Source organism: Ranitomeya imitator, chromosome 9, assembly GCF_032444005.1.
Source record: "Ranitomeya imitator isolate aRanImi1 chromosome 9, aRanImi1.pri, whole genome shotgun sequence".
NCBI lineage: Eukaryota > Metazoa > Chordata > Amphibia > Anura > Dendrobatidae > Ranitomeya > Ranitomeya imitator.
Genome location: NC_091290.1, coordinates 140132815 through 140160707, shown reverse-complemented (window position 1 = coordinate 140160707; position 27893 = coordinate 140132815). Strand labels below are relative to the sequence as shown.

General features: G+C 49.7%; 4 protein-coding genes across 7 annotated transcripts in view; 2 read left to right on the top strand and 2 right to left on the bottom strand.

The window, feature by feature from the left end:
- Positions 1-27893, bottom strand: part of CEP89 (centrosomal protein 89) — a 359859-nt gene that overhangs the window by 97823 nt on the left and 234143 nt on the right. For 2 of the 3 annotated variants that reach the window (XM_069739246.1, XM_069739247.1), the window contains exon 1: positions 16193-16336. The exons of the other annotated variant lie outside the window; for it this stretch is intronic. In XM_069739246.1, the coding sequence (XP_069595347.1) occupies positions 16193-16231 (39 nt within the window). In that variant the 5' untranslated portion in view covers positions 16232-16336. Of the gene's footprint in view, positions 1-16192; positions 16337-27893 lie in introns of those variants that run through there. 3 annotated transcript variants of the gene reach the window in all.
- Positions 659-1687, top strand: LOC138648758 (uncharacterized; the record flags this gene model as incomplete). The annotated part of the gene is made up of 1 exon (XM_069738625.1): positions 659-1687. A coding segment is annotated over exon 1 (1029 nt), but the record flags the coding sequence as incomplete, so codon positions are not given.
- Positions 17214-21213, top strand: FAAP24 (FA core complex associated protein 24). 2 transcript variants are annotated; one of them, XM_069739244.1, is made up of 5 exons: positions 17214-17571; positions 17732-17845; positions 19292-19431; positions 19872-20024; positions 20833-21213. In XM_069739244.1, the coding sequence occupies exons 2-5, from the start codon at positions 17734-17736 to the stop codon at positions 21076-21078; spliced, it is 651 nt and encodes a 216-aa protein (XP_069595345.1). In that variant the 5' UTR covers positions 17214-17571; positions 17732-17733; the 3' UTR covers positions 21079-21213. The 2 variants fall into 2 exon arrangements, with proteins under 2 accessions (XP_069595345.1, XP_069595343.1); XM_069739242.1 differs by lacking the exon at positions 17214-17571 and having other exon boundaries at positions 17590-17845.
- Positions 21766-27893, bottom strand: part of RHPN2 (rhophilin Rho GTPase binding protein 2) — a 50966-nt gene continuing 44838 nt past the window's right edge. The window contains exons 11-15 of the mRNA XM_069739241.1: positions 25977-26171; positions 25461-25537; positions 24965-25111; positions 24208-24363; positions 21766-23630 (exon numbers count right to left, since the gene is read on the bottom strand). Coding sequence (XP_069595342.1) covers positions 23376-23630; positions 24208-24363; positions 24965-25111; positions 25461-25537; positions 25977-26171 — 830 coding nt within the window. The 3' untranslated portion in view covers positions 21766-23375. The remainder of the gene's footprint in view (positions 23631-24207; positions 24364-24964; positions 25112-25460; positions 25538-25976; positions 26172-27893) is intronic.

The window sequence follows — 27893 nt, the reverse complement described above, 5'->3', positions numbered from 1 at the left end:
AGCATTAGTGATTTGGTTTGAGTAATCATTCCTCTCACTAAAAACTTGCAGAAAGTTCTTGCGAGGACTCTGCGCAAATAAGTTTGGAGAACTAACTCAGTGCTTTTTAGTTGTGAGACAATTGCGTACTGGTAATTATCCCCTCCCTTTCTCTTCGTTTTTCTATCCTATCTTTTATTTGGCAACCATGGTTGGGCTGGGAGAAACCTTTTATGAGCAGCAGACCAGAGACACCCTTGTTGCCTTATGCAAGACACAGCACATTGACTTTGCAAGCAAAAACAAAGCCCAACTGGTCGCAGATCTGGTGCAATGGGAAGCCGCTCGAGACCAATCTCAGAGCTCAGAGGCCGCAGAAGCCAGCACCAGCGAACATGGTGCTGCAGCAGAGGTCCAACCACTGAATGCTGGCCCTGTTAGCGATCCGGGCGAATTGGACCCCCACCTGCAGGCGGCCTTGAAAGAATTCCCCACTGACGACCATGAGGGACGTCGGCAGCTGATTCAGCAATACCGGCAAGAGGCCCGAGCCGAGCGGCAAGCTGAGCGGGAGTACCAGCTGCAGTTAGCCCGACTGCAAATGCAGGGGTTGTCCCAGACCAACCGTGAGCCTAGCAGCGCTCAGACACCGAAGCCCCGGCCTGATCACTTTCCTGTTATGGAGAAGGACGGAGATTTGGACACTTTTCTGCGGGCCTTTGAGAAAGCCTGCAGACAGTACCGGCTGCCTACAGATGAATGGGCCCGATACCTGACACCAGGGCTGAAAGGTAAAGCTCTGGAGGCGTTTGCTGCCCTCCCTCAAGAACAAGATGGAGACTATGAGGCCATCAAGCAGGCCCTGATAGCCAAGTACCAGCTTACACCCGAGGTGTACCGTAGAAAGTTCCGGACCCTCCAACGTGGCCCACACGACAGTTACAGTGATGTGGTGCATGGACTGGGGACCCACTTTGACCAGTGGACCCAAGGACTGTCAGTGACCACCTTTGCACAGCTGCGAGACCTGATGATCAAAGACCAGTTCTTTCATCTTTGCCCAGCTGAGGTACGACAGTTCGTGATGGACAGAGAACCCAAAGACGTGACGAAAGCAGCACAGATTGCCGATGCCTATGAGGCCAACCGTAGATCGGAAGTGCGGAAGCCAGTCACCACCAGCTGGAGAGGGGGTAAGCCTGCAACCAACGCCAGTACCCCTGCCAGCCAACAGACCAGAGGTCCTGTCCCCGTGGCCAACAGCACCAGACCTACCACCGAACCTCGCAAGTGTTACACCTGCCATCAGACTGGTCATATCAGTCCCTCCTGCCCAACCAAGCAGAAGAACACCCCAGCCAAGGCCCCAGGGCCTAATGCAGCAGTTCTTTTGGTGGGGGGTGTGGTTGGGAGGGTGTGTGACAACGTACAGCACGTCACGGTGGGAGGCCATGTTGCTACAGGCCTCAAGGACACCGGGGCTGAACGAACCCTCATCCGACCCGAACTGGCGGCCCCTGAAGAAATCATTCCGGGGAAAACCCTAACTGTCACTGGGATTGGGGGCATCAGCTGTCCCTTACCGATGGCCCGGGTTTTTATTGATTGGGGTGCCGGGAGCGGGGTGAAGGAAGTGGGGCTGTCGGATAATTTGCCCACTGATGTTTTGTTGGGAACTGATTTGGGGAGGATGTTTGCATACTACGTCCCTGACACCCCTCCCCAATCTACTAATAAGGGTAACGTTAACCCTGATGATGATGATGATGATGGGAAATCTCATGTGTTACCTGACCATGCTTTATCTTGTGTTGATGCATCTACTAATGATTTTTTCCCTAGGATTGATGGTGAAAATGTTGTACCTGTGCCAGCTGAACCTGATAATGATTTTTCTGTGAAGGTTCATGTGTCCATAGGTACAGGTGTGCCCAGCCACGTCGCTCTGCGGAGTGAGACGGCTGAGGAACCCCTAACAGGGGCAAGTGTCGGTGCTACAGGAAATGGGGAGATGCATGGGAACCGTGAGGAAGGTGACGCCATGAAAGTGACCAGTGCCACCGAGGAAGGTAACTGGCCCATAAGTAGCACAGCCCCTGGAGTGTTGGGGGTGGATGGGGAGGTAGAGCCCATAGCAGCGCCGGCTGATGGGCCTGTAGAAATCCCCGGGGAGACAGCCTACGTAGCTGCTGTCACCCGCAGTCAGAGTGCCCGGAACGCAGATAACTGTCTGCCTTCCGGACCCTCCTCAGTCCCCACTGTGACTGAACCAGAGGTGGACCCAGAGCAGGTCCAAGAGGGTTCCCGTGGGGAAGGGACCCTGACGTCGCTTTTGGCTTCCCCTAGCCAGGAGTTTCAGGCCGCTCTGCACACAGATGCGAGCCTAGAGAGTTTGAGACAACTCGCCGAGACGCCCACCTCCGTGACTGATAAGGAGAGGGTGTTCTGGGAACAAGGAAGGTTATACCGGGAGACAGTACCCGGAGAATCACAAAAGGAGTGGTTGAGGGAAAGACAGCTGGTCGTCCCGCAGCAATTCCGGGGTGAGTTGTTGCGGATTGCCCATGAGATCCCGCTAGCTGGACACTTGGGGATCAGCAAAACTAAGGCCCGGCTGTCTCAACACTTCTATTGGCCTAAGATGGGGACAGATGTGTCAAACTACTGCCGCTCCTGTGTCACCTGTCAAAGAGTGGGGAAGGCAGGGCCTGCTCTTAAGGCTCCCCTGATCCCTTTGCCAGTGATAGAAGAGCCTTTCCAGAGGATCGCGGTGGACATTGTGGGCCCGCTGGCCGTCCCCAGCAGCTCTGGAAAGCAATACATCCTTACTGTGGTAGACTATGCTACCCGGTACCCAGAGGCAGTAGCTCTGTCGTCAACTAGGGCAGATAAGGTGGCGGATGCCCTGTTGGCCATCTTTTCACGTGTAGGATTTCCCAGGGAAATGCTTACTGATCAAGGGACCCAATTTATGTCTCGCCTAATGGAGGCTCTCTGTAAGAAAATGCAGGTGAAGCACCTGGTATCGAGTGCGTACCACCCACAGACCAATGGCTTGTATGAACGCTTCAATGGTACCCTCAAACAGATGCTACGCATGCTGGTTGAGACTCAAGGGCGCGACTGGGAGCGGTACCTCCCACACCTGCTGTTCGCTTACCGAGAGGTTCCGCAGGCCTCGACGGGGTTCTCCCCCTTCGAGCTCCTGTACGGCAGGCGAGTTCGGGGACCCCTTGGGTTGGTAAGAGAATCCTGGGAAGAGGAGCCGAACCCTTCTGAAGTGTCCATAGTGGAGTATGTCATGCGCTTCCGTGACAAGATGCAGACCTTGACGCAGTTGGTGCATGACAACATGACGCAGGCTCAGGCTGATCAGAAGCACTGGTACGACCAGAACGCCCGGGAGCGGACCTACCACGTGGGTCAAAAGGTGTGGGTGCTGGTCCCCGTACCAACGGATAAGCTTCAGGCAGCCTGGGAGGGCCCGTACGTCGTCCACCAACAGCTCAACCCGGTCACTTACGTGGTCACGCTTGACCACGCTCGGGGTAGGCGAAAGGCCTTTCACGTCAACATGATGAAGGCTCATCACGAACGTGAACCTTTCGTCCTACCGGTCTGCAGCTTGCCCGAAGACGGTGGGGAAGACACCCTCCTGGACTTGCTGGCCCAAGCCAAGGCCAATGGGTCCATCGAGGATGTGGAGGTAAGCGCCTCGTTAACTGAACCCCAGCGGGTGCAGTTGCAAACCACACTGGAACCCTTCCGGGTCGTATTCTCCAACCGGCCTAGGAGGACTGAGTTAGCCGTCCACGAGGTGGACACCGGGAATCACGCCCCACTACGGCGAACACCCTATCGAATCTCTGACCAGGTGCAGCAGACTATGCGCCAAGAGATCGATGAGATGTTACAGCTGGGGGTGATTCGACGGTCAAAGAGCGCGTGGGCATCGCCTGTAGTTCTCGTGCCAAAGAAGGACCGGACCACACGGTTCTGCGTGGACTACAGGAGGCTCAACGCCATCACAGCCTCGGATGCGCACCCAATGCCGCGCATCGAGGAGCTGCTTGAGAAGTTAGCTGGCGCAAAATACCTGACAATAATGGATTTGAGTAGAGGATACTGGCAGATTCCCCTGAGCCCCGAGGCGCAGGAGAAGTCCGCCTTTATCACACCCTTTGGACTATACGAGTCCACGGTCATGCCCTTCGGCATGAAGAATGCCCCTGCCACTTTCCAGCGGATGGTCAACCGCCTGCTTCAGGGACTGGAGACGTACGCCGTGGCGTACTTGGATGACATTGCCATCTTCAGTTCCTCCTGGAAGGAACACCTGCAGCATCTCGAGGAGGTGCTCAGGCGGATTCACCAAGCAGGACTGACTATCAAGCCGGGGAAGTGTCAGATGGGCAAGAGGGAGGTTCACTACCTAGGACACCGGGTAGGCGGAGGCACCCTGAAGCCAGAGCCGGAGAAAGTGGGCGCGATCGTGAACTGGCCCACTCCCGTGACCAAGAAACAGGTGATGTCCTTCTTGGGCACTGCAGGGTACTATAGGCGCTTCGTACAGCACTATAGTAGCCTGGCAAAACCTTTGACGGACCTCACCAGGAAGAAGCTACCCCACATCGTCAACTGGACAGATGGCTGTGAGGGGGCTTTCAAGGCGTTGAAAACTGCACTGTGCAACGCCCCTGTGTTGAAAGCAGTCGACAGCAGTCGACCGTTCTTGGTGCAGACCGACGCCAGCGAGTTTGGCCTTGGTGCTGTACTCAGCCAGGTTGACTCGGAGGACCAAGAGCACCCCGTGTTATACCTGAGTCGGAAACTTTTGCCGAGGGAAGTGGCCTACTCCACCATCGAGAAGGAGTGCCTGGCCATAGTCTGGGCCCTGCAGCGCTTGCAGCCCTACTTGTACGGTCACACCTTCACTGTGGTGACCGACCACAACCCTCTGCGCTGGCTAAACGCCATGTGTGGAACCAACGGCAGGTTGCTACGCTGGAGCCTTGCCCTTCAGCAGTTTGACTTCACCATTGAACATAAAACGGGCAAAGAGCATGGGAATGCAGATGGACTCTCCCGCCAGGGTGAACCTACTGAGGTGCCCATGGAGGCACACCGTGGGGTACTGCCTCCCTAGCGCACACCAAAAGGGGGAGGTGTCACGATATGGTATGAAATATCATAAGTAGTTCTCTTGCTAGCCTGAGTGGGCTAAGCCCCCCCTTCTTGGAGTAACAGTTGTAGCTGCAAATTCCTGGCTTTCCTTCTCAGAGAGTGTGGGGGTTAGAAGTTTTATGGCCGAACGGAATTTACGACTGGCATTTCCTGTGTAAGCTCTTGTCCAGCTAGAACAGGAAAAATGGCTCCAAAAATCCATGAAAGATTCTTTGTTTAGTTTTTGTTAGATATTAGGCAAACGATTTAAGCTAGAAATACGAAAATATATATTCGTAGTCCCACTCGGTGTAGCTACACATCTCATGACACTCGGGTTTCTAACTCCATCTGGTAAAGAAGTAGGGTTTTCTCTGTAAATATGTATCCCAGATAGGACATATTTGATCTCATTAGAATGCTCACGTTAATCTGAGATGAATGATGAGCTTTTTAGGACGCTGACATGTTTTGTAGTGAAGTTATAGAAATCAGAGAGAATAGTTTAAAGTTTAGGCAGAATGTAGAGAGAGGAGGGTCTGGATAAGCCAGCCTTTCTGTGATGTCACAGCCTTAATGTTTTAAGTGTCTGGCAGGCTCGGAGGAGTCGCTTGCTGCTGGATTTCTTGTCCTGTCCTGGAAGAGCCCTGCTCACGTCCCAATGAGCTGGGACGTATGGAAAAACTCCACTAGCCTGGTTGCTTGTCATGCTTTAAACATGTAAGTGTTGCTTTTCTCATTTATTCCCTTTATGTTATAATTACCCATGTACATATTTGCAATTGTCTCATTTATAACTTCTTTATAAACTATTTTTTCATAAAGCACTGCCTAATTAATTTCAATGGAATATACTATTATATATTAGTTCGTTCATCCATGCTCTAAACTTACCCAGTCTTCTAAAGTGAAATACGCTACTGTTACTGTTGTGTTGGGTTAGCTTTGGACCCGTTTGATCGAAGCTGGTGGCAGCGAGAAGTGTGCAGACTTTTGGGTTATGTGGTAGCGGCTGCGGCTTTAATAATTATTGTTCCTGCCTGAGTGGGAGTAGTTATCGCGTCGCTGCAGCGTGCCCAATAGCCAGTACATAGCAGGCAGCCTTTCTGGCGACTAATTACCCAGGGTGCAGTACCTAATCTGACCTGAGAGTAAGGGGGCGCCAGAGAGCTGCAAGTGTATACACTATATACTGTCACACACCGCTCTGCAGGCTCCGCACTGTATACACTATATACTGTCACACACAGCTCTGCAGGCTCCGCACTGTATACACTATATACGGTCACACACAGCTCTGCAGGCTCCGCACTGTATACACTATATACTGTCACACACAGCTCTGCAGGCTCCGCACTGTATACACTATATACTGTCACACACAGCTCTGCAGGCTCCGAACTGTATACACTATATACGGTCACACACAGCTCTGCAGGCTCCGCACTGTATACACTATACACGGTCACACACAGCTCTGCAGGCTCCGCACTGTATACACTATAAACTGTCACACACAGCTCTGCAGACTCCGCACTGTATACACTATATACTGTCACATACAGCTCTGCAGGCTCCGCACTGTATACACTATATACTGTCACACATAGCTCTGCAGGCTCCGCACTGTATACACTATATACTGTCACACACAGCTCTGCAGGCTCCGCACTGTATACACTATAAACTGTCACACATAGCTCTGCAGGCTCCGCACTGTATACACGATATACGGTCACACACAGCTCTGCAGGCTCCGCACTGTATACACTATATACTGTCACACACAGCTCTGCAGGCTCCGCACTGTATACACTATAAACTGTCACACACAGCTCTGCAGGCTCCGCACTGTATACACTATATACTGTCACACACAGCTCTGCAGGCTCTGCACTGTATACACTATATACTGTCACACACAGCTCTGCAGGCTCCGCACTGTATACACTATATACTGTCACACACAGCTCTGCAGGCTCCGCACTGTATACACTATACACGGTCACACACAGCACTGTATACACTATATACACGGTCACAAACAGCTCTGCAGGCTCCGCACTGTATACACTATATACTGTCACACACAGCTCTGCAGGCTCCGCACTGTATACACTATAAACTGTCACACACAGCTCTGCAGGCTCCGCACTGTATACACTATATACTGTCACACACAGCTCTGCAGGCTCCGCACTGTATACACTATATACGGTCACACACAGCTCTGCAGGCTCCGCACTGTATACACTATAAACTGTCACACACAGCTCTGCAGGCTCCGCACTGTATACACTATAAACTGTCACACACAGCTCTGCAGGCTCCGCACTGTATACACTATATACTGTCACACACAGCTCTGCAGGCTCTGCACTGTATACACTATATACTGTCACACACAGCTCTGCAGGCTCCGCACTGTATACACTATAAACTGTCACACACAGCTCTGCAGGCTCCGCACTGTATACACTATATACTGTCACACACAGCTCTGCAGGCTCCGCACTGTATACACTATATACGGTCACACACAGCTCTGCAGGCTCCGCACTGTATACACTATATACTGTCACACATAGCTCTGCAGGCTCCGCACTGTATACACTATATACTGTCACACACAGCTCTGCAGGCTCCGCACTGTATACACTATAAACTGTCACACATAGCTCTGCAGGCTCCGCACTGTATACACTATATACTGTCACACACAGCTCTGCAGGCTCCGCACTGTATACACTATAAACTGTCACACACAGCTCTGCAGGCTCCGCACTGTATACACTATAAACTGTCACACACAGCTCTGCAGGCTCCGCACTGTATACACTATATACTGTCACACACAGCTCTGCAGGCTCCGCACTGTATACACTATATACGGTCACACACAGCTCTGCAGGCTCTGCACTGTATACACTATATACTGTCACACACAGCTCTGCAGGCTCCGCACTGTATACACTATAAACTGTCACACACAGCTCTGCAGGCTCCGCACTGTATACACTATATACTGTCACACACAGCTCTGCAGGCTCCGCACTGTATACACTATATACGGTCACACACAGCTCTGCAGGCTCCGCACTGTATACACTATATACTGTCACACATAGCTCTGCAGGCTCCGCACTGTATACACTATATACTGTCACACACAGCTCTGCAGGCTCCGCACTGTATACACTATAAACTGTCACACACAGCTCTGCAGGCTCCGCACTGTATACACTATATACTGTCACACACAGCTCTGCAGGCTCTGCACTGTATACACTATATACTGTCACACACAGCTCTGCAGGCTCCGCACTGTATACACTATATACTGTCACACACAGCTCTGCAGGCTCCGCACTGTATACACTATACACGGTCACACACAGCACTGTATACACTATATACACGGTCACAAACAGCTCTGCAGGCTCCGCACTGTATACACTATATACTGTCACACACAGCTCTGCAGGCTCCGCACTGTATACACTATAAACTGTCACACACAGCTCTGCAGGCTCCGCACTGTATACACTATATACTGTCACACACAGCTCTGCAGGCTCCGCACTGTATACACTATATACGGTCACACACAGCTCTGCAGGCTCCGCACTGTATACACTATAAACTGTCACACACAGCTCTGCAGGCTCCGCACTGTATACACTATACACGGTCACACACAGCTCTGCAGGCTCCGCACTGTATACACTATATACTGTCACACACAGCTCTGCAGGCTCCGCACTGTATACACTATATACGGTCACACACAGCTCTGCAGGCTCCGCACTGTATACACTATAAACTGTCACACACAGCTCTGCAGGCTCCGCACTGTATACACTATACACGGTCACACACAGCTCTGCAGGCTCCGCACTGTATACACTATATACTGTCACACACAGCTCTGCAGGCTCCGCACTGTATACACTATATACGGTCACACACAGCTCTGCAGGCTCCGCACTGTATACACTATATACTGTCACACACAGCTCTGCAGGCTCCGCACTGTATACACTATACACGGTCACACACAGCTCTGCAGGCTCCGCACTGTATACACTATATACTGTCACACACAGCTCTGCAGGCTCCGCACTGTATACACTATATACGGTCACACACAGCTCTGCAGGCTCCGCACTGTATACACTATATACTGTCACACACAGCTCTGCAGGCTCCGCACTGTATACACTATATACACGGTCACACACAGCTCTGCAGGCTCCGCACTGTATACACTATATACTGTCACACACAGCTCTGCAGGCTCCGCACTGTATACACTATATACTGTCACACATAGCTCTGCAGGCTCCGCACTGTATACACTATATACTGTCACACACAACTCTGCAGGCTCCGCACTGTATACACTATACACGGTCACACACAGCTCTGCAGGCTCCGCACTGTATACACTATATACTGTCACACACAGCTCTGCAGGCTCCGCACTGTATACACTATAAACTGTCACACACAGCTCTGCAGGCTCCGCACTGTATACACTATACACGGTCACACACAGCTCTGCAGGCTCCGCACTGTATACACTATATACTGTCACACACAGCTCTGCAGGCTCCGCACTGTATACACTATATACGGTCACACACAGCTCTGCAGGCTCCGCACTGTATACACTATATACTGTCACACACAGCTCTGCAGGCTCCGCACTGTATACACTATAAACTGTCACACACAGCTCTGCAGGCTCCGCACTGTATACACTATACACGGTCACACACAGCTCTGCAGGCTCCGCACTGTATACACTATATACGGTCACACACAGCTCTGCAGGCTCCGCACTGTATACACTATATACGGTCACACACAGCTCTGCAGGCTCCGCACTGTATACACTATATACTGTCACACACAGCTCTGCAGGCTCCGCACTGTATACACTATACACGGTCACACACAGCTCTGCAGGCTCCGCACTGTATACACTATATACTGTCACACACAGCTCTGCAGGCTCCGCACTGTATACACTATATACGGTCACACACAGCTCTGCAGGCTCCGCACTGTATACACTATATACTGTCACACACAGCTCTGCAGGCTCCGCACTGTATACACTATACACTGTCACACATAGCTCTGCAGGCTCCGCACTGTATACACTATATACTGTCACACACAGCTCTGCAGGCTCCGCACTGTATACACTATAAACTGTCACACACAGCTCTGCAGGCTCCGCACTGTATACACTATATACTGTCACACACAGCTCTGCACTGTATACACTATATACTGTCACACACAGCTCTGCAGGCTCCGCACTGTATACACTATATACTGTCACACACAGCTCTGCACTGTATACACTATATACTGTCACACACAGCTCTGCAGGCTCCGCACTGTATACACTATATACTGTCACACACAGCTCTGCACTGTATACACTATATACTGTCACACACAGCTCTGCAGGCTCCGCACTGTATACACTATATACTGTCACACACAGCTCTGCAGGCTCCGCACTGTATACACTATATACTGTCACACACAGCTCTGCAGGCTCCGCACTGTATACACTATACACTGTCACACATAGCTCTGCAGGCTCCGCACTGTATACACTATATACTGTCACATACAGCTCTGCAGGCTCCGCACTGTATACACTATATACTGTCACACATAGCTCTGCAGGCTCCGCACTGTATACACTATACACTGTCACACATATCTCTGCAGGCTCCGCACTGTATACACTATATACGGTCACACACAGCTCTGCAGGCTCCGCACTGTATACACTATATACGGTCACACACAGCTCTGCAGGCTCCGCACTGTATACACTATATACGGTCACACACAGCTCTGCAGGCTCCGCACTGTATACACTATATACGGTCACACACAGCTCTGCACGCTCTGCACTGTATACACTATATACGGTCACACACAGCTCTGCAGGCTCCGCACTGTATACACTATATACTGTCACACACAGCTCTGCAGGCTCCGCACTGTATACACTATATACTGTCACACACAGCTCTGCAGGCTCCGCACTGTATACACTATATACTGTCACACACAGCTCTGCAGGCTCCGCACTGTATACACTATATACTGTCACACATAGCTCTGCAGGCTCCGCACTGTATACACTATATACTGTCACACACAACTCTGCAGGCTCCGCACTGTATACACTATACACGGTCACACACAGCTCTGCAGGCTCCGCACTGTATACACTATACACGGTCACACACAGCTCTGCAGACTCCGCACTGTATACACTATATACACTGTCACACATAGCTCTGCAGGCTCCGCACTGTATACACTATATACTGTCACACACAGCTCTGCAGGCTCCGCACTGTATACACTATACACGGTCACACACAGCTCTGTAGGCTCCGCACTGTATACACTATATACACTGTCACACATAGCTCTGCAGGCTCCGCACTGTATACACTATATACTGTCACACACAGCTCTGCAGGCTCCGCACTGTATACACTATACACGGTCACACACAGCTCTGCAGGCTCCGCACTGTATACACTATATACTGTCACACACAGCTCTGCAGGCTCCGCACTGTATACACTATATACGGTCACACACAGCTCTGCAGGCTCCGCACTGTATACACTATATACACGGTCACACACAGCTCTGCAGGCTCCGCACTGTACACACTATATACTGTCACACACAGCTCTGCAGGCTCCGCACTGTATACACTATATATTGTCACACACAGCTCTGCAGGCTCCGCACTGTATACACTATATACTGTCACACACAGCTCTGCAGGCTCCGCACTGTATACGGTCACACACAGCTCTGTAGGCTCCGCACTGTATGTACTATATACTGTCACACACAGCTCTGCAGGCTCCGCACTGTATACACTATATACTGTCACACACAGCTCTGCAGGCTCCGCACTGTATACACTATATACACGGTCACACACAGCTCTGCAGGCTCCGCACTGTATACACTATATACTGTCACACACAGCTCTGCAGGCTCCGCACTGTATACACTATATACTGTCACACATAGCTCTGCAGGCTCCGCACTGTATACACTATATACTGTCACACACAACTCTGCAGGCTCCGCACTGTATACACTATACACGGTCACACACAGCTCTGCAGGCTCCGCACTGTATACACTATATACTGTCACACACAGCTCTGCAGGCTCCGCACTGTATACACTATATACTGTCACACACAGCTCTGCAGGCTCCGCACTGTATACACTATATACTGTCACACACAGCTCTGCAGGCTCCGCACTGTATACACTATATACTGTCACACACCGCTCTGCAGGCTCCGCACTGTATACACTATATACGGTCACACACAGCTCTGCAGGCTCCGCACTGTATACACTATATACTGTCACATACAGCTCTGCAGGCTCCGCACTGTATACACTATACACGGTGTCACGATATGGTATGAAATATCATAAGTAGTTCTCTTGCTCAAGGCTGTGGGCTAACAAGCCCCCCTTCCCTTTCATTCAGCCAAGAGCCGCTTTGCCCCTGCACTGGGGGAAGTTTTATGGCCGAGAGGAATTTACGGCCAGGGTAGAATCTCGCTCCAGCTAGAACAGGAAAATGGCTCCAAAAAATTCATGAAAGATTCTTTGTTTAGTTTTTGTTAGATATTAGGCAAACGATTTAAGCTAGAAATACGAAAATATATATTCGTAGTCCCACTCGGTGTAGCTACACATCTCATGACACTCGGGTTTCTAACTCCATCTGGTAAAGAAGTAGGGTTTTCTCTGTAAATATGTATCCCAGATAGGACATATTTGATCTCATTAGAATGCTCACGTTAATCTGAGATGAATGATGAGCTTTTTAGGACGCTGACATGTTTTGTAGTGAAGTTATAGAAATTAGAGAGAATAGTTTAAAGTTTAGGCAGAATGTAGAGAGAGGAGGGTCTGGATAAGCCAGCCTTTCTGTGATGTCACAGCCTTAATGTTTTAAGTGTCTGGCAGGCTCTGAGGAGTGACTTTTTGCTGATTTCTCCTTCTGGACTGCTTTGTCCTATTGTCCTGGAAGAGCTGGTACATCCCATGGACTGGGATGTATGGAAACTGCTCTAGCCTGGATGCCTGCAATGCTTTTAATATGTGAGTGTTATCTTTTCTCATTTATTCCCTTTATGTTATAATTACCCTTGTACATATTTGCAATTGTCTCATGTATAACATCTTTATAAACTATTTTTAATAACGCACTGCCTAGTTATTTTGAATGGGATATACTATTATATATTAGTTCGTTCTCCTGCTCTAAACCGTACCCTAAGTCTCTTGAAGGGAAAATACGCTACTGTTACTGTTGTGTTGGGTTAGCTTCGGACCCGTTTAATCGAAGCTGGTGGCAGCGAAAGTGTGCTGACGGTTGGATTATGCTGAAGCAACTGCGGGTTTGATAATTATTGTTCCTGCCTGTGTGGGAGTAGTTATCGCGTCGCTGCAGCGTGCCCAATAGCCAGTACATAGCAGGCAGCCTTTCTGGCGACTAATTACCCAGGGTGCAGTACCTAATCTGACCTGAGAGTAAGGGGGGCGCCAGAGAGCTGCAAGTGTTAAGTGGAACTGTAAGCGGGATATACATAAATCCCTGCAGTTCGTGGTATATAGAAAAGCAGTGGGATACCTAGAATAAGCCCCTGCTGTAAACTAAGAGGTCAATAGCCTTGTGTGTGGTTTTTTCATCACATTGTTAGCAGTGGAGGGATAACTAAGATAAGCCCCCCTGCACACGTGATAGCCGTCTGTTGGCCTAAAGTCACCCTGATCAGTGACGTAGGGGTGACGGTCACGGTGTGAATCCTGACCCAGTGGTGACAGCGGTCAGGGGAATCGTGACACACGGTCACACACAGCTCTGCAGGCTCCGCACTGTATACACTATATACTGTCACACACAGCTCTGCAGGCTCCGCACTGTATACACTATATACTGTCACACACAGCTCTGCAGGCTCCGCACTGTATACACTATATACTGTCACACACAGCTCTGCAGGCTCCGCACTGTATACACTATATACACGGTCACACACAGCTCTGCAGGCTCCGCACTGTATACACTATATACTGTCACACACAGCTCTGCAGGCTCCGCACTGTATACACTATATACTGTCACACACAGCTCTGCAGGCTCCGCACTGTATACACTATATACGGTCACACACAGCTCTGCAGGCTCCGCACTGTATATACTATACACGGTCACACACAGCTCTGCAGGCTCCGCACTGTATACACTATATACTGTCACACACAGCTCTGCAGGCTCCGCACTGTATACACTATATACTGTCACACACAGCTCTGCAGGCTCCGCACTGTATACACTATATACTGTCACACACAGCTCTGCAGGCTCCGCACTGTATATACTATACACGGTCACACACAGCTCTGCAGGCTCCGCACTGTATACACTATATACTGTCACACACAGCTCTGCAGGCTCCGCACTGTATACACTATATACGGTCACACACAGCTCTGCAGGCTCCGCACTGTATATACTATACACGGTCACACACAGCTCTGCAGGCTCCGCACTGTATACACTATATACTGTCACACACAGCTCTGCAGGCTCCGCACTGTATACACTATATACTGTCACACACAGCTCTGCAGGCTCCGCACTGTATACACTATATACTGTCACACACAGCTCTGCAGGCTCCGCACTGTATATACTATACACGGTCACACACAGCTCTGCAGGCTCCGCACTGTATACACTATATACTGTCACACACAGCTCTGCAGGCTCCGCACTGTATACACTATATACGGTCACACACAGCTCTGCAGGCTCCGCACTGTATATACTATATACTGTCACACACAGCTCTGCAGGCTCCGCACTGTATATACTATACACGGTCACACACAGCTCTGCAGGCTCCACACTGTATGCACTATATACTGTCACACACAGCTCTGCAGGCTCCGCACTGTATACACTATATACGGTCACACACAGCTCTGCAGGCTCCGCACTGTATATACTATACACGGTCACACACAGCTCTGCAGGCTCCGCACTGTATACACTATATACTGTCACACACAGCTCTGCAGGCTCCGCACTGTATATACTATACACGGTCACACACAGCTCTGCAGGCTCCGCACTGTATACACTATATACTGTCACACACAGCTCTGCAGGCTCCGCACTGTATACACTATATACTGTCACACACAGCTCTGCAGGCTCCACACTGTATACACTATATACTGTCACACACAGCTCTGCAGGCTCCGCACTGTATACACTATATACTGTCACACACAGCTCTGCAGGCTCCGCACTGTATACACTATATACTGTCACATTCAGCTCTGCAGGCTCCGCACTGTATACACTATATACGGTCACACAGCTCTGCAGGCTCCGCACTGTATACACTATATACTGTCACACACAGCTCTGCAGGCTCCGCACTGTATACACTATATACTGTCACACACAGCTCTGCAGGCTCCGCACTGTATACACTATATACTGTCACACACAGCTCTGCAGGCTCCACACTGTATACACTATATACTGTCACACACAGCTCTGCAGGCTCCGCACTGTATACACTATATACTGTCACACACAGCTCTGCAGGCTCCGCACTGTATACACTATATACGGTCACACACAGCTCTGCAGGCTCCGCACTGTATACACTATATACTGTCACACACAGCTCTGCAGGCTCCGCACTGTATACACTATATACTGTCACATTCAGCTCTGCAGGCTCCGCACTGTATACACTATATACGGTCACACAGCTCTGCAGGCTCCGCACTGTATACACTATATACTGTCACACACAGCTCTGCAGGCTCCGCACTGTATACACTATATACGGTCACACACAGCACTGTATACACTAGGACCCGTCAGTATGTCAGGGCGCCTCCGCTGCACCTTCCGCCGACCACAATTACTCACAAACTGGTTGGCGCCTCGGCTCCTGAACGGGAAGGACATGGTGCCCGGTGCCCGGTGCCCTCTGCCTGTCGCTCCCGGGGACGTCGTTCTCTCCCAGTCACTTCCACACAACGAACCGACCCTGTCACGTCAACGTCCGCTATCTCAGAGTCACCCCGTAATCATCGCCGCCTGTCATTGGCCGGCTCTGCCGTGTTGACCAATCAGCGTGTGGGATACTGTTGTCCCTGGCAACGCGACGCGTAACTGACGGAAGAAAAGTTTGTCCTGGAAAAACTAGCAGAAGTAGAATATAGTCACGCCCCTTTGAATCCTGATTGGGTTATTTAGGGTGAGTGACAGTTGGTTGTCAAATCAGCTTTAAGACTATGATTTTGGCGGGAGTTTAGAGCCGGGGAGCTGCAGAGAGGAGCCGGAGCGCTGCGGGGAGCTGCAGAGAGGAGCCGGAGCGCTGCGGAGAGCTGCAGAGAGGAGCAGGAGCGCTGCGGGGAGCTGCAGAGAGGAGCCGGAGCGCTGCGGGGAGCTGCAGAGAGGAGCCGGAGCGCTGCGGGGAGCTGCAGAGAGGAGCCGGAGCGCTGCGGGGAGCTGCAGAGAGGAGCCGGAGCGCTGCGGGGAGCTGCAGAGAGGAGCCGGAGCGCTGCGGGGAGCTGCAGAGAGGAGCAGGAGCGCTGCGGGGAGCTGCAGAGAGGAGCCGGAGCGCTGCGGGGAGCTGCAGAGAGGAGCCGGAGCGCTGCGGGGAGCTGCAGAGAGGAGCCGGAGCGCTGCGGGGAGCTGCAGAGAGGAGCCGGAGCGCTGCGGGGAGCTGCAGAGAGGAGCCGGAGCGCTGCGGGGAGCTGCAGAGAGGAGCCGGAGCGCTGCGGGGAGCTGCAGAGAGGAGCAGGAGCGCTGCGGGGAGCTGCAGAGAGGAGCCGGAGCGCTGCGGGGAGCTGCAGAGAGGAGCCGGAGCGCTGCGGGGAGCTGCAGAGAGGAGCCGGAGCGCTGCGGGGAGCTGCAGAGAGGAGCCGGAGCGCTGCGGGGAGCTGCAGAGAGGAGCCGGAGCGCTGCGGGGAGCTGCAGAGAGGAGCCGGAGCGCTGCGGGGAGCTGCAGAGAGGAGCCGGAGCGCTGCGGGGAGCTGCAGAGAGGAGCCGGAGCGCTGCGGGGAGCTGCAGAGAGGAGCCGGAGCGCTGCGGGGAGCTGCAGAGAGGAGCCGGAGAGCTGCGGGGAGCTGCAGAGAGGAGCCGGAGCGCTGCGGGGAGCTGTAGAGAGGAGCCGGAGAGCTGCGGGGAGCTGCAGAGAGGAGCCGGAGCGCTGCGGGGAGCTGCAGAGAGGAGCCGGAGAGCTGCGGGGAGCTGCAGAGAGGAGCCGGAGCGGTGCGGGTGCTCCCGGTGCTGTGTGCCGGGTCTGTATCTGCAGGAGGCCGCTCTGCTGCTACTTTGCACCTAGAAAACTTTTCCTCAGATTTCCTGTCCCCTCGATGTCTGTGCTGCTCTCCTGTGTGTTGTATATATGACTCCCTGAGCTGCGTGTGATGGGTTTCATGTGGTCGTTGTTCTTCGCAGTGATGTCTGTTACCCAGAACACGCCAGTCTGGGCCGGGGCCTCCGCCGTTCCCTATGGACACATCATCGGGAGCGAAAAGTGGAGAGGAAGCGAACTGGCGCAGTTATTACAGGGTACGAGCGAAACGTACGGCCAGAGTGCAATCCAGTAGCCTCCTGGACTGTATGGGGTCCGCCAGGGCCGGGTAGGGTTTGCCAAGGCCTAGTGGGACCAGGTAGGGTCTGCCAAGGCATGGTGGGGTCTCTATGGGTGTGCCAAGGCATGGTGGGGTCTCTATGGGTCTACCAAGGCATGATGGGGTCTCTATGGGTCTCCCAAGGCATGGTGGGGTCTCTATGGGTCTGCCAAGGCATGGTGGGGTCTCTATGGGTGTCCCAAGGCATGGTGGGGTCTCTATGGGTGTGCCAAGACATTGTGGGGTCTCTATGGGTCTACTAAGGCATGGTGGGGTCTCTATGGGTCTGCCAAGGCATGGTGGGGTCTCTATGGGTCTGCCAAGGAATGGTGGGGTCTGTATGGGTCTGCCAAGGCATGATCGGGCTGGGTAGCGACTGCCAGTGCTCTATGTGGTCTGCCAAGGATGTGTTATATCCGCCAGGGCCAGGTAAGGTTTGCCATGGCTCTGTGGGGTCTGCCAAGGCATGGTGGGGCTAGGTAGGATCTGCCAGGACTCTGTGGAGTCTATAAAAGCCAGGTAAGGTTTGCCAAGGCATAACTGGGTTCTGTGGGTTATGCCAGGCGGATAGGTTCTGCCAGGGTTCTGTGGGTCTGCCAGTGCCAGGTAGGGTTTGCCAAGGCATGGTAGGGCCAGGTAGGGTCTTCCAGGGCTAGGTAGGGTCTGCCAGGTAGGGTTTGCCAAGGCATGGTAGGGTCTGCCAGGGCTCTGTGGTGTCCTCCAGGACCAGGTAGGATCCGCCAGAGGTCTGTAGGGTCCACAGGGCTAGGTAGGATTTGCCTAGGATCTGTAGGTTCTGCCAGGGCCGGGTAGGATTCGCCTAGGTTCTGCCAGGGCCAGGTAGAATTCGCCTAGGTTCTGCCAGTGCCAGGTAGGATTCGCCAAGGCTCTGTAGGTTCTGCCAGGGCCAGGTAGGATTCGCCAAGGCTCTGTGGGGTCTGCTAGGGCCAGGTAGGATCCGCCTGCGCTCTGTGGGGTCTGCTAGGGCCAGGTAGGATCCGCCTGCGCTCTGTGGGGTCTGCCAGGGCCAGGTAGGATTCGCCAAGGCTCTGTAGGTTCTGCCAGGGCCAGGTAGGATCCGCCTGCGCTCTGTGGGGTCGGCCAGGTAGGATCCTCCGCCTGGGGTCTGCCAGGGCCAGGTAGGATCCTCCGCCTGGGCTCTGTGGGGTCTGCTAGGGCCAGGTAGAATTCGCCAGGGCTCTGTGGGGTCTGCCAGGGCCAGGTAGGATGCTCCTGGGCTCTGTGGGGTCTGCCAGAGCCAGCTAGGGTCTACCAATGCACGATGGGATCTGCAGGACTGAGTAGGGTCCACCACAATAGCACCATTTGCGATCAGTTGCTTTCCCATACAGTGCCATGATTCATGTCGCTCTTCCTCCCTTAGGGAAGGTGAAGCTGCTGTTTGAAGACGGCCTGGGGCTGGTAGACTTCCATCTGTCGCACCGCGCTTGCATCTTGTACATCTCGGAGACTGACCTGGTGTCCGGGAACGCTTTCAGGAGAAGACTCGTGCGCTTTCGAAAGGTAAATCACTGCGGCTGTGTTATCTCGGAGCAGATTCCACGCTGACTCCGCCATGTTCTCCACACATCAGTGTGTGTATCTGCAGCAGAGATCAGGCCTGGATTTATGTCCTGGAATCTCTGGGCTTCACACTTTGGCCACAACACATGTTGCACTGGTAAAGTTCGCTATGTTTTGTTCCACGTCGCAGCACAATACAAGTGAGTTGAGTTGCGACCACGACATGGGTGCTTCGGCTACTTGCTTATCGTAATTGCAGTGCTCTCTGGGTCGCAACTAGTTGTAAAAATCTGCCACAAAAACTGATGCAAAAAAGCTTTTATTTCACGGTGTTTTTCCTGCCAAGAGATGCAGCAAGCACTTAACATGTGCACATACCCTTACACTCCTGTCTGATTATAAAAAATATATATTATTATTTTTTTTTTTTTACTTCAAAGGCCAGCAGCTTGAAAGGCGTTGTTATAGCAGAGAGGACTCGGCTTAGTGATCAGTACTTTCCTCCGGTGCAGAACTTTGTGGTGCTGGAGCTCGGCATGGCGTTACTCCCTGTTACTAGTCAGAGCGAAGCGGCTCAGCTAATAACTCATTTAGTAAGTATATAGGTGTTATTAATATAATTATTATCCCACTCATTGCAGGAGGCTAAATTGCGCAAACAAGTTATCGTGTGTACACAAGAAATAACACAATTTATGACCATTATATGACTTTTATCCTGTCTTTTTCTGTAGTCTTCCCCTGAGTCGCTTTCTAATTTTCAGTTGTCTCTGAGCTGGTGGGTGTAGACCAGCTTCTATTATGTCTCCCGTACACAGACATGAGGGATCCCTGCTCTTATAGCTCTATGTGGCACATGGTCACAATCAGCAGCATCTTGGAGGATGTAATACTGCAGTGTTGCTGTGAATCCAGACCTGGGTTCAAAAACACTCTAAAGCAGCAGCCCCATCTGTGTGTCTTTCACTCTTGCTCCTCCTGTTTTATATATAGGGAATTGTAATCTGATCCCAAAGTGAGCTTAAAAATATTGCTAAAAGTCTGTCCTGTTTAAGTAAATGATCCAAACTGGGGAAGGAGAAGTGGCTCATTGGTGGAGAAAGTATATTTCTCTGTTTGAAATACTGCAACGTTTGTTATATAATGTAATATTAGTTTATGCAGTTTGTTCATTTCGGTGCTAACTTTCTGCCACCACTAGAGGGAGCTTGTAGAACACAGATTTTAAAAGCAGTGAGAGCTGTATACATCTGCATGTGGTTAGCTCCACCTAGTGGTAGGTAAGTGGTATGAAATAGCAAAGAGTCACATTTGGAAGGACTTGATCTTATTTTATTATTATTTTATAGTTGAAACCAATGGATAAAGTGCATTAACTATTTAAAATTAAATATTTCCCAGGTACGAGAGCGAAGCAAAGAAGGGGGAAGCAACCCTTTTATTGGCAAGAAGCGCAGCCATCTTTGTGAAGCCGGCATCCTGCAGACCGTACAGAGGATACCAGGGGTCGGCCGGGTGAAGGCTCTTCAGCTCCTTCAGTATTTCCCTAGCATTCAGCAACTTTCCAACGCTTCCCTGAAGGAGCTGGAGGCCGTGGTGGGAAGAGGAATCGCTGGCAACATCCATTCATTCTTAACACAAACTTAACACTAATGTATCTGCGTGAAAAACTCAGGGTGCAAAAGAAGAATAGGGGCAGTAGCAGAAACTGGGCTCTGGACCTGGGACTAGAGTCCAAGGCAGATTTTGGTTAGGGTATTTTGACATTCAGAAAACCCCTAAAAGTAACCTATTGATTATTATTATATTCCTGCCTACCGTGTAGTGTATGCTTCTGCCCCCTGGTGGTAATATGTTATAACTTTGGCTACGTTCACACTAGCGTTCGGCTAGTGTGCGTCGCGCTAGCGTCGGGCTACGCACGCGTCATGCGCCCCTATGTTTAACATGGGGGACGCATGCGTTTTTGCTTGTTGCGTTTTCCGACACGTGCGTCTTTTTTGACGCTAGCGTCGGACCAAGAAAACGCAACAAGTTGCATTTTTCTTGCGTCCGATTTTCGTCAAAACGACGCACGTGTCGAAAAACGCAGCGTTTTTGCGTGCGTTTGCACGCGTTTTTCGGTGCGTTGTGCGTCGCGTCGCTGACGCAGCGACGCACAACGCTAGTGTGAACGTAGCCTTTCCTGATGTAGACGGTGAGAGGTGCTGCACATCAGACGCTTCCCCTGTCTTGTATACGTGTCTAATTAAATAAAATGGGAAGCATAATAAATGGCGAGCAGCCAATGGCCACCCCCCTCAACAAGTAAAGAAAAGGCCAAGCTTCACACTATGTAATATAGGTAATTTTATTCCTCATGGACAGACTATTTTCTGCCGCCCATCAGACAATATTTCTATAATCGCCATTATACAACTCAATATTGCACAATGTAATCTCAACCAGTAATAGGTTTTCCGTAATGTGGATATTTGCTGCTGGCACCAGGGTCCTTAGTTTTTTTTTTTTTATTTAAATGTTAATTTCTGCTTTTCTGTGGCACCAGCAGGACTGTGATCAGGAATCCTGCGTCCTCTTAAATACACTTAAATATATACAATCTTATATAAACCTAAAAAAAGAAACATAGAATCTATATTTAACAGATATTTACAATCTTTCCCTTTATAATAGGGGAATCGTGGTGTCGGATATCAGTGGAAAACAAAATGTTTTAACCTTGTTCCTTCTTAAATCGCATCTATGAAGAGAAGGGATTAAAAAAAAAATGCAATATTTGCACGGAGAAACGACAGCGATCCGAAACCGTGCAAATCTCCTGCTCTTGGTACTACAACTCCCAGTAAGGAGGAGTGGGAGACCTGCGGACCACCGACCTACAGATAATACCGTATAAAGATAACATCCATGCGACACAATACGTCCAGCATCGTACCAGATAGTGGTTGTAGTCACTGACTGCAGTGATCACCGTCTATAGCAGCATCCGGAGGAGGGAAGTCGGTGTTAATCTAAGCCGACGTCCCTTCTACGTTTTTGGTCCATGTGTAAAAATAATAGTAATGTTATAAGAAAAAAAAAATAAAGAATATTCCTACTCATGTAATGCAACAAAAAGGGTCACTTAAAGGGCTTGTTCAGTTTCTAGCCCATCCTTTTCTGCTGTCTTTACGCACTGAATGCTTCCTGAAGCGGCATCTGACCATTGCAGATTCTGCAGCGAGGATGTCGCATCCATCTTTCTTGTCAATGGCAAACCTCTTGTGTGGTACATGTATCACCGCTGCAGACAGTCACATGATTGATGGACATGTTGCTGCAGTATTGGCGGATGAGCAGTGATATAGATTTTTTTTAGGTCTCCAGCTCCTGCCACCTCTCTGGTAACACACACAATCTGTAAACTCTTACCCTGGAGTCAACCTTTCTTCTAGCATACATTTCATAGGTTGCAAGGCAATATAAAAGGAAGAAAAAAAATGCACGGTTTGTTACCTGTTACCATGAAAATGCATAAGTTTGCACAGGAGCTGTGTAAGCAAAAAATGTTTTAAGTTTAGATGCAGGGACACGGTAAAAAAAAAAAGTTGGTTGTGAAGGACGGAGCCTTTAAGAATGCATTACCTGCCTATGACCTGCAGGTGGCAGCATTTCACCCGCTAAAAGTTTTCTTGTCGTTTACTCCCTGTAATATTCCCCCAGCGTTTTCTGCGGTAATTGGCAAGTTAAAATGGCTACTTATTGCAATCTGAAAATGAGTGGAAAAATTAAGAAAACTGTTTTTTGAACTACTGAAGAACAGATCCATATTTCAGTACCTTGGAAGAGAAGGTAAAATAAATCCTGTTCAATGAGGAAAAAGTATAAATTAATTGTCACAGGTCTCGGGATTGTCACAGTTGTCTCTATGTGAGTCTTTTTTTGGGGGGGGATATGAGGGCTCAGTACATGGCACTGTCACATGCCCGGGAGTCGTAGGGGGAGAGGAAAAGTTTGCTGCTTTGAGGCTTGGCGGCGGTGGGGGAAGCGAGGCATAAGGTGCTTGCTGCTTTCTGGCGGTTTCGGAATCCCCAGCTGAGGAAGGATAGTTTTTTTGTTGCTTTTTGAATTTTGGGGTTCTTGTCGTCGTCCATTGTTAGACAGATCAGGGAGTAGGTTTTCTGCATCCCAGCTGAGTACGTGGCACTCTTGTTATGCTGTATAAAGGGGAGAATGGAATGTTATTAGTGATGAGAGAATGAAGGTGTTATCTGAGCATGCTCGGGTGCTAACCCAGGTGTGCTCGAATAATTTATGTGAGTCCCCATGGAGCCACAGGGACTCAAATATATTATTTGAGCACGCTGAAGACATTCGCTTAGCACCCGAGCATGCTCAGATAACACCTTATCTGACCACATTTGTGCATTATTAGATACTATCTACAAATATAGCTGTCACAGACAGACAGCCGTATAAATCGGTCAGAGATCGGATCATGGTTCTCCCAGCCTGAGGGTGACGGCAGCATAGAAATACAGAAAGCTGTCACGCTCTCGTCGGGATAGCTCGTGCACTGTGTACCGCTTTATTCGGCTCTAATGGTTAATACAATACTAGTAAAAAGAAGAAGAGATAAGTTTTGCAATACAGTTATAATCATAGTAATAAAAAAGGTAGTTTTCTTCCAAAACGGCGCCATTCCTTTCCATGGGAGCAGACACAGCTCCTGGGTAAAGGTGGTGCTGTTGGTGTGCATGGATGTTACCGCTACTCTTCAGGAGCCGCCCTTACCATGCTGGATGTCTGGTCCTGGATACTGATCACTTTGATCTCCTTCCCTTCTTCCCTTATCCCGCTCAGCATGCCCATGACTTCATTTATCGAGCGCCATTTGCAGTCCTTGTCTTCCACCGCCACAATGTAATCTCCTTCCTTCACGCCTTCTCGCTGGAACATGAAAAAAAAAAAACGAAAAAATTACTTAACACGAAGAAAAAATTAAAGCAAAAAAAAAATATATATATATATATGATTTGGACAAACCACTAATTATTGGCTAATTTCCAATGATAAACGACAGTGCCCGATCCTTTTGTTGCAGCTATATGCAGAACACATGCATGCTCGGCTGATTGACGCGTGCAGCGCTATAGGGGGGGGATTCGGGAACATCAGTCGAACATGCATTTCGCCGTTCCCGCCTCATAAAGCCTATTTTACACCTTGGTTGGTTCATTGACTCTTTCATCCCCTCCTTTCTCATCCTGCAGTCCTTTGTATTGTAAAGATGTTCTCAATGCCCCAACTTACTAATAATCCTAAATACTTATACAGCAGAAGTGTAAAGCATGGAGTGACGTAGAGGCGGTCAGTTTCCTAAGAAAGGAGTACAAGCTGCCATTGGACTGCACACAGTTTGAGTTCGGATCGACCATGTTGCTGGTCCGAATCTTCAGGAGTGTACCGCCCCTGGCGAGCAGAGAGGCATAGGAGCGCTGCGCTCCTGAAGAAAGAACAGTAGATCACCCCTTTAAGCTGCAGAACTTACCGCGGCCGGGCAGAGCGGATCCAGCGAGGTTATCTGTACAGGACAGTCTCCCTTTAAGATGAACCCCATCTCCCCATCTTCTAGAGTCAGGAGGACCTTTCTTGGCGCCGACCACCTCTGTTTTGCTGAAAATATTGACAGCGGACCCTAAAAAAGAGAGAGGGGCAAAGTGTGTAACCTAGGACTTTCTCCATTTAGTTTCATACTGTTTTTGCAGCAGTAATGTGGTTTTCACGATCTGGTATTATGTGAACATAGGAAGAAGTTATCTGATGATCATCTAAGTGGAAAATCAGGTGACGGGGGGTGCTGAGGGCACTCTGTACTGTGACGAGAGGTTGGTAAGGACAATGCCAGTCTGCTGCTCATAAGCCCTTTATATTTGCAGAATAATTCAGATTATTGTTCACACCATGTAAAAGTATCTTTGGACCTACAGAGACGACACAGGCTACAAAGCGGTAACCAAATCTCCGTGCATTATGGCGGTACGTACCAGTCGTTGAAAGAAATCGATCACTTTCACCCTGGAGAGCGGAGGAGGAATCATCTCTGCTTTGTACTCCGTTTTACCTGGGGAGGATCAGTAGACTTTTAGTTACTTTTTACGGAGCACATTAATATTGTGGTTCTCTTTTTTTTTTTTTCCATGTTTTTTTAATTTCCACATAAGGTTTTTTTTTTTATTAGTTCATTACTTGTACCCCAAAATTGCACTAACCGTTTAAATGCCACAATCAGCATTGACTGTGGCATCTAAGGGGTTATATGGCCAGATTTGGAGTTATCAACAGGGCCAATTGCTGGAAAGGTATTAAGGACCTTTTGAAGTACTAAGGACCTTTTGAGGTCAATGAACCTTTTATAAATCAGCTTTCCCCTCTAGCACTAATGAAATGCAGTCAGCGCTCCGTATCGAAGCAGTAGAGGTCCGACCAGCTCTCGGTGGGTTCACGGACCAATTCTAAATTATTGGACCAGTAACTGAGCAGCAAACTTTCCTTGCACTTACAAACTATTTCGGGAGCCACCAAAATGCCGAGGAAGTCTTCTTCTTTCTTGTAATAGGAGTCTTTCAGCAGCGCCCTCTTGTGGAAAGCGGACAGTATCTCCTGCAGGATATCGATCTGCTTGAGTTGGCTGCACAGGTTGGATAACCTCAGGGCTTCTTCGTGACACATGATCGCTTTGGATAAATGCGCCTTTCCTACACACAAAACAAAACAACCCTCAAGTAACACAATAACTGGGATGAGAACGGGCTGAGACGCGACACGGCTGTATACACAATGCACAATGGAAGCTGGGTGAGGACTGGAAGACGGTCACGGCATTTGCTGACCATTTTACAGGGATGTTTTTCTATTGTCCCCGAGTATAGAGGAATGTAAACTATGTCATGTCCTGTGTCGCACGGTGCAGCCAGGAGCGAGGGTGGTGCCAACAAGTGTTATGGAACTTTACTGTAACTTTATAAAGTGGCGCAAGGCCTGGACGTTATCTGTATATGGTAATCAAATACTTGTCCGACAGAACATAGTGGCACCGACATGCGATCTCCGAGTGCTAGAGCAAAGGCATTTGCTGAGAAGCGAAGGATAAAAATCCCATCTGTCCCAGAAAGTGATATAAAGAAGAAAGGTATTAAGTGTATAGTCACCTTTCATGTTATTATACCCCAGAGCTGCACTCACTATTCTGCTGGTGCAGTCACTGGGTACATATATTACATTACTGATCCTGAATTACATCCTGCATTATACTCCAGAGCTGCACTCACTATTCTGCTGGTGTAGTCACTGTGTACATACATTACATTACTGATCCTGAGTTACATCATGTATTATAGACCAGAGCTGCACTCACTATTCTGCTGGTGCAGTCACTGTGTACATACATTACTGATCCTGAGTTACATCCTGTATTATACCCCAGAGCTGCACTCACTATTCTGCTGGTGCAGTCACTGTGTACATACATTACTGATCCTGAGTTACATCCTGTATTATACCCCAGAGCTGCACTCACTATTCTGCTGGTGCAGTCACTGTGTACATACATTACTGATCCTGAGTTACATCCTGTATTATACCCCAGAGCTACGCTCACTATTCTGCTGGTGCAGTCACTGTGTACATACATTACATTACTGATCCTGAGTTACATCCTGTATTATACCCCAGAGCTGCACTCACTATTCTGCTGGTGCAGTCACTGTGTACATACATTACATTACTGATCCTGAGTTACATCCTGTATTATACTCCAGAGCTGCACTCACTATTTTGCTGGTGCAGTCACTGTGTACATACATTACATTACTGATCCTGAGTTACATCCTGCATTATACTCCAGAGCTGCACTCATTATTCTGCTGGTGCAGTCACTGTGTACATACATTACTGATCCTGAGTTGTATCCTGTATTATACCCCAGAGCTGCACTCACTATTCTGCTGGTGCAGTCACTGTGTACGTACATTACATTACTGATCCTGAGTTGCATCCTGTATTATACCCCAGAGCTGCACTCACTATTCTGCTGGTGCAGTCACTGGGTACATATATTACATTACTGATCCTGAATTACATCCTGCATTATACTCCAGAGCTGCACTCACTATTCTGCTGGTGTAGTCACTGTGTACATACATTACATTACTGATCCTGAGTTACATCATGTATTATAGACCAGAGCTGCACTCACTATTCTGCTGGTGCAGTCACTGTGTACATACATTACTGATCCTGAGTTACATCCTGTATTATACCCCAGAGCTGCACTCACTATTCTGCTGGTGCAGTCACTGTGTACATACATTACTGATCCTGAGTTACATCCTGTATTATACCCCAGAGCTGCACTCACTATTCTGCTGGTGCAGTCACTGTGTACATACATTACTGATCCTGAGTTACATCCTGTATTA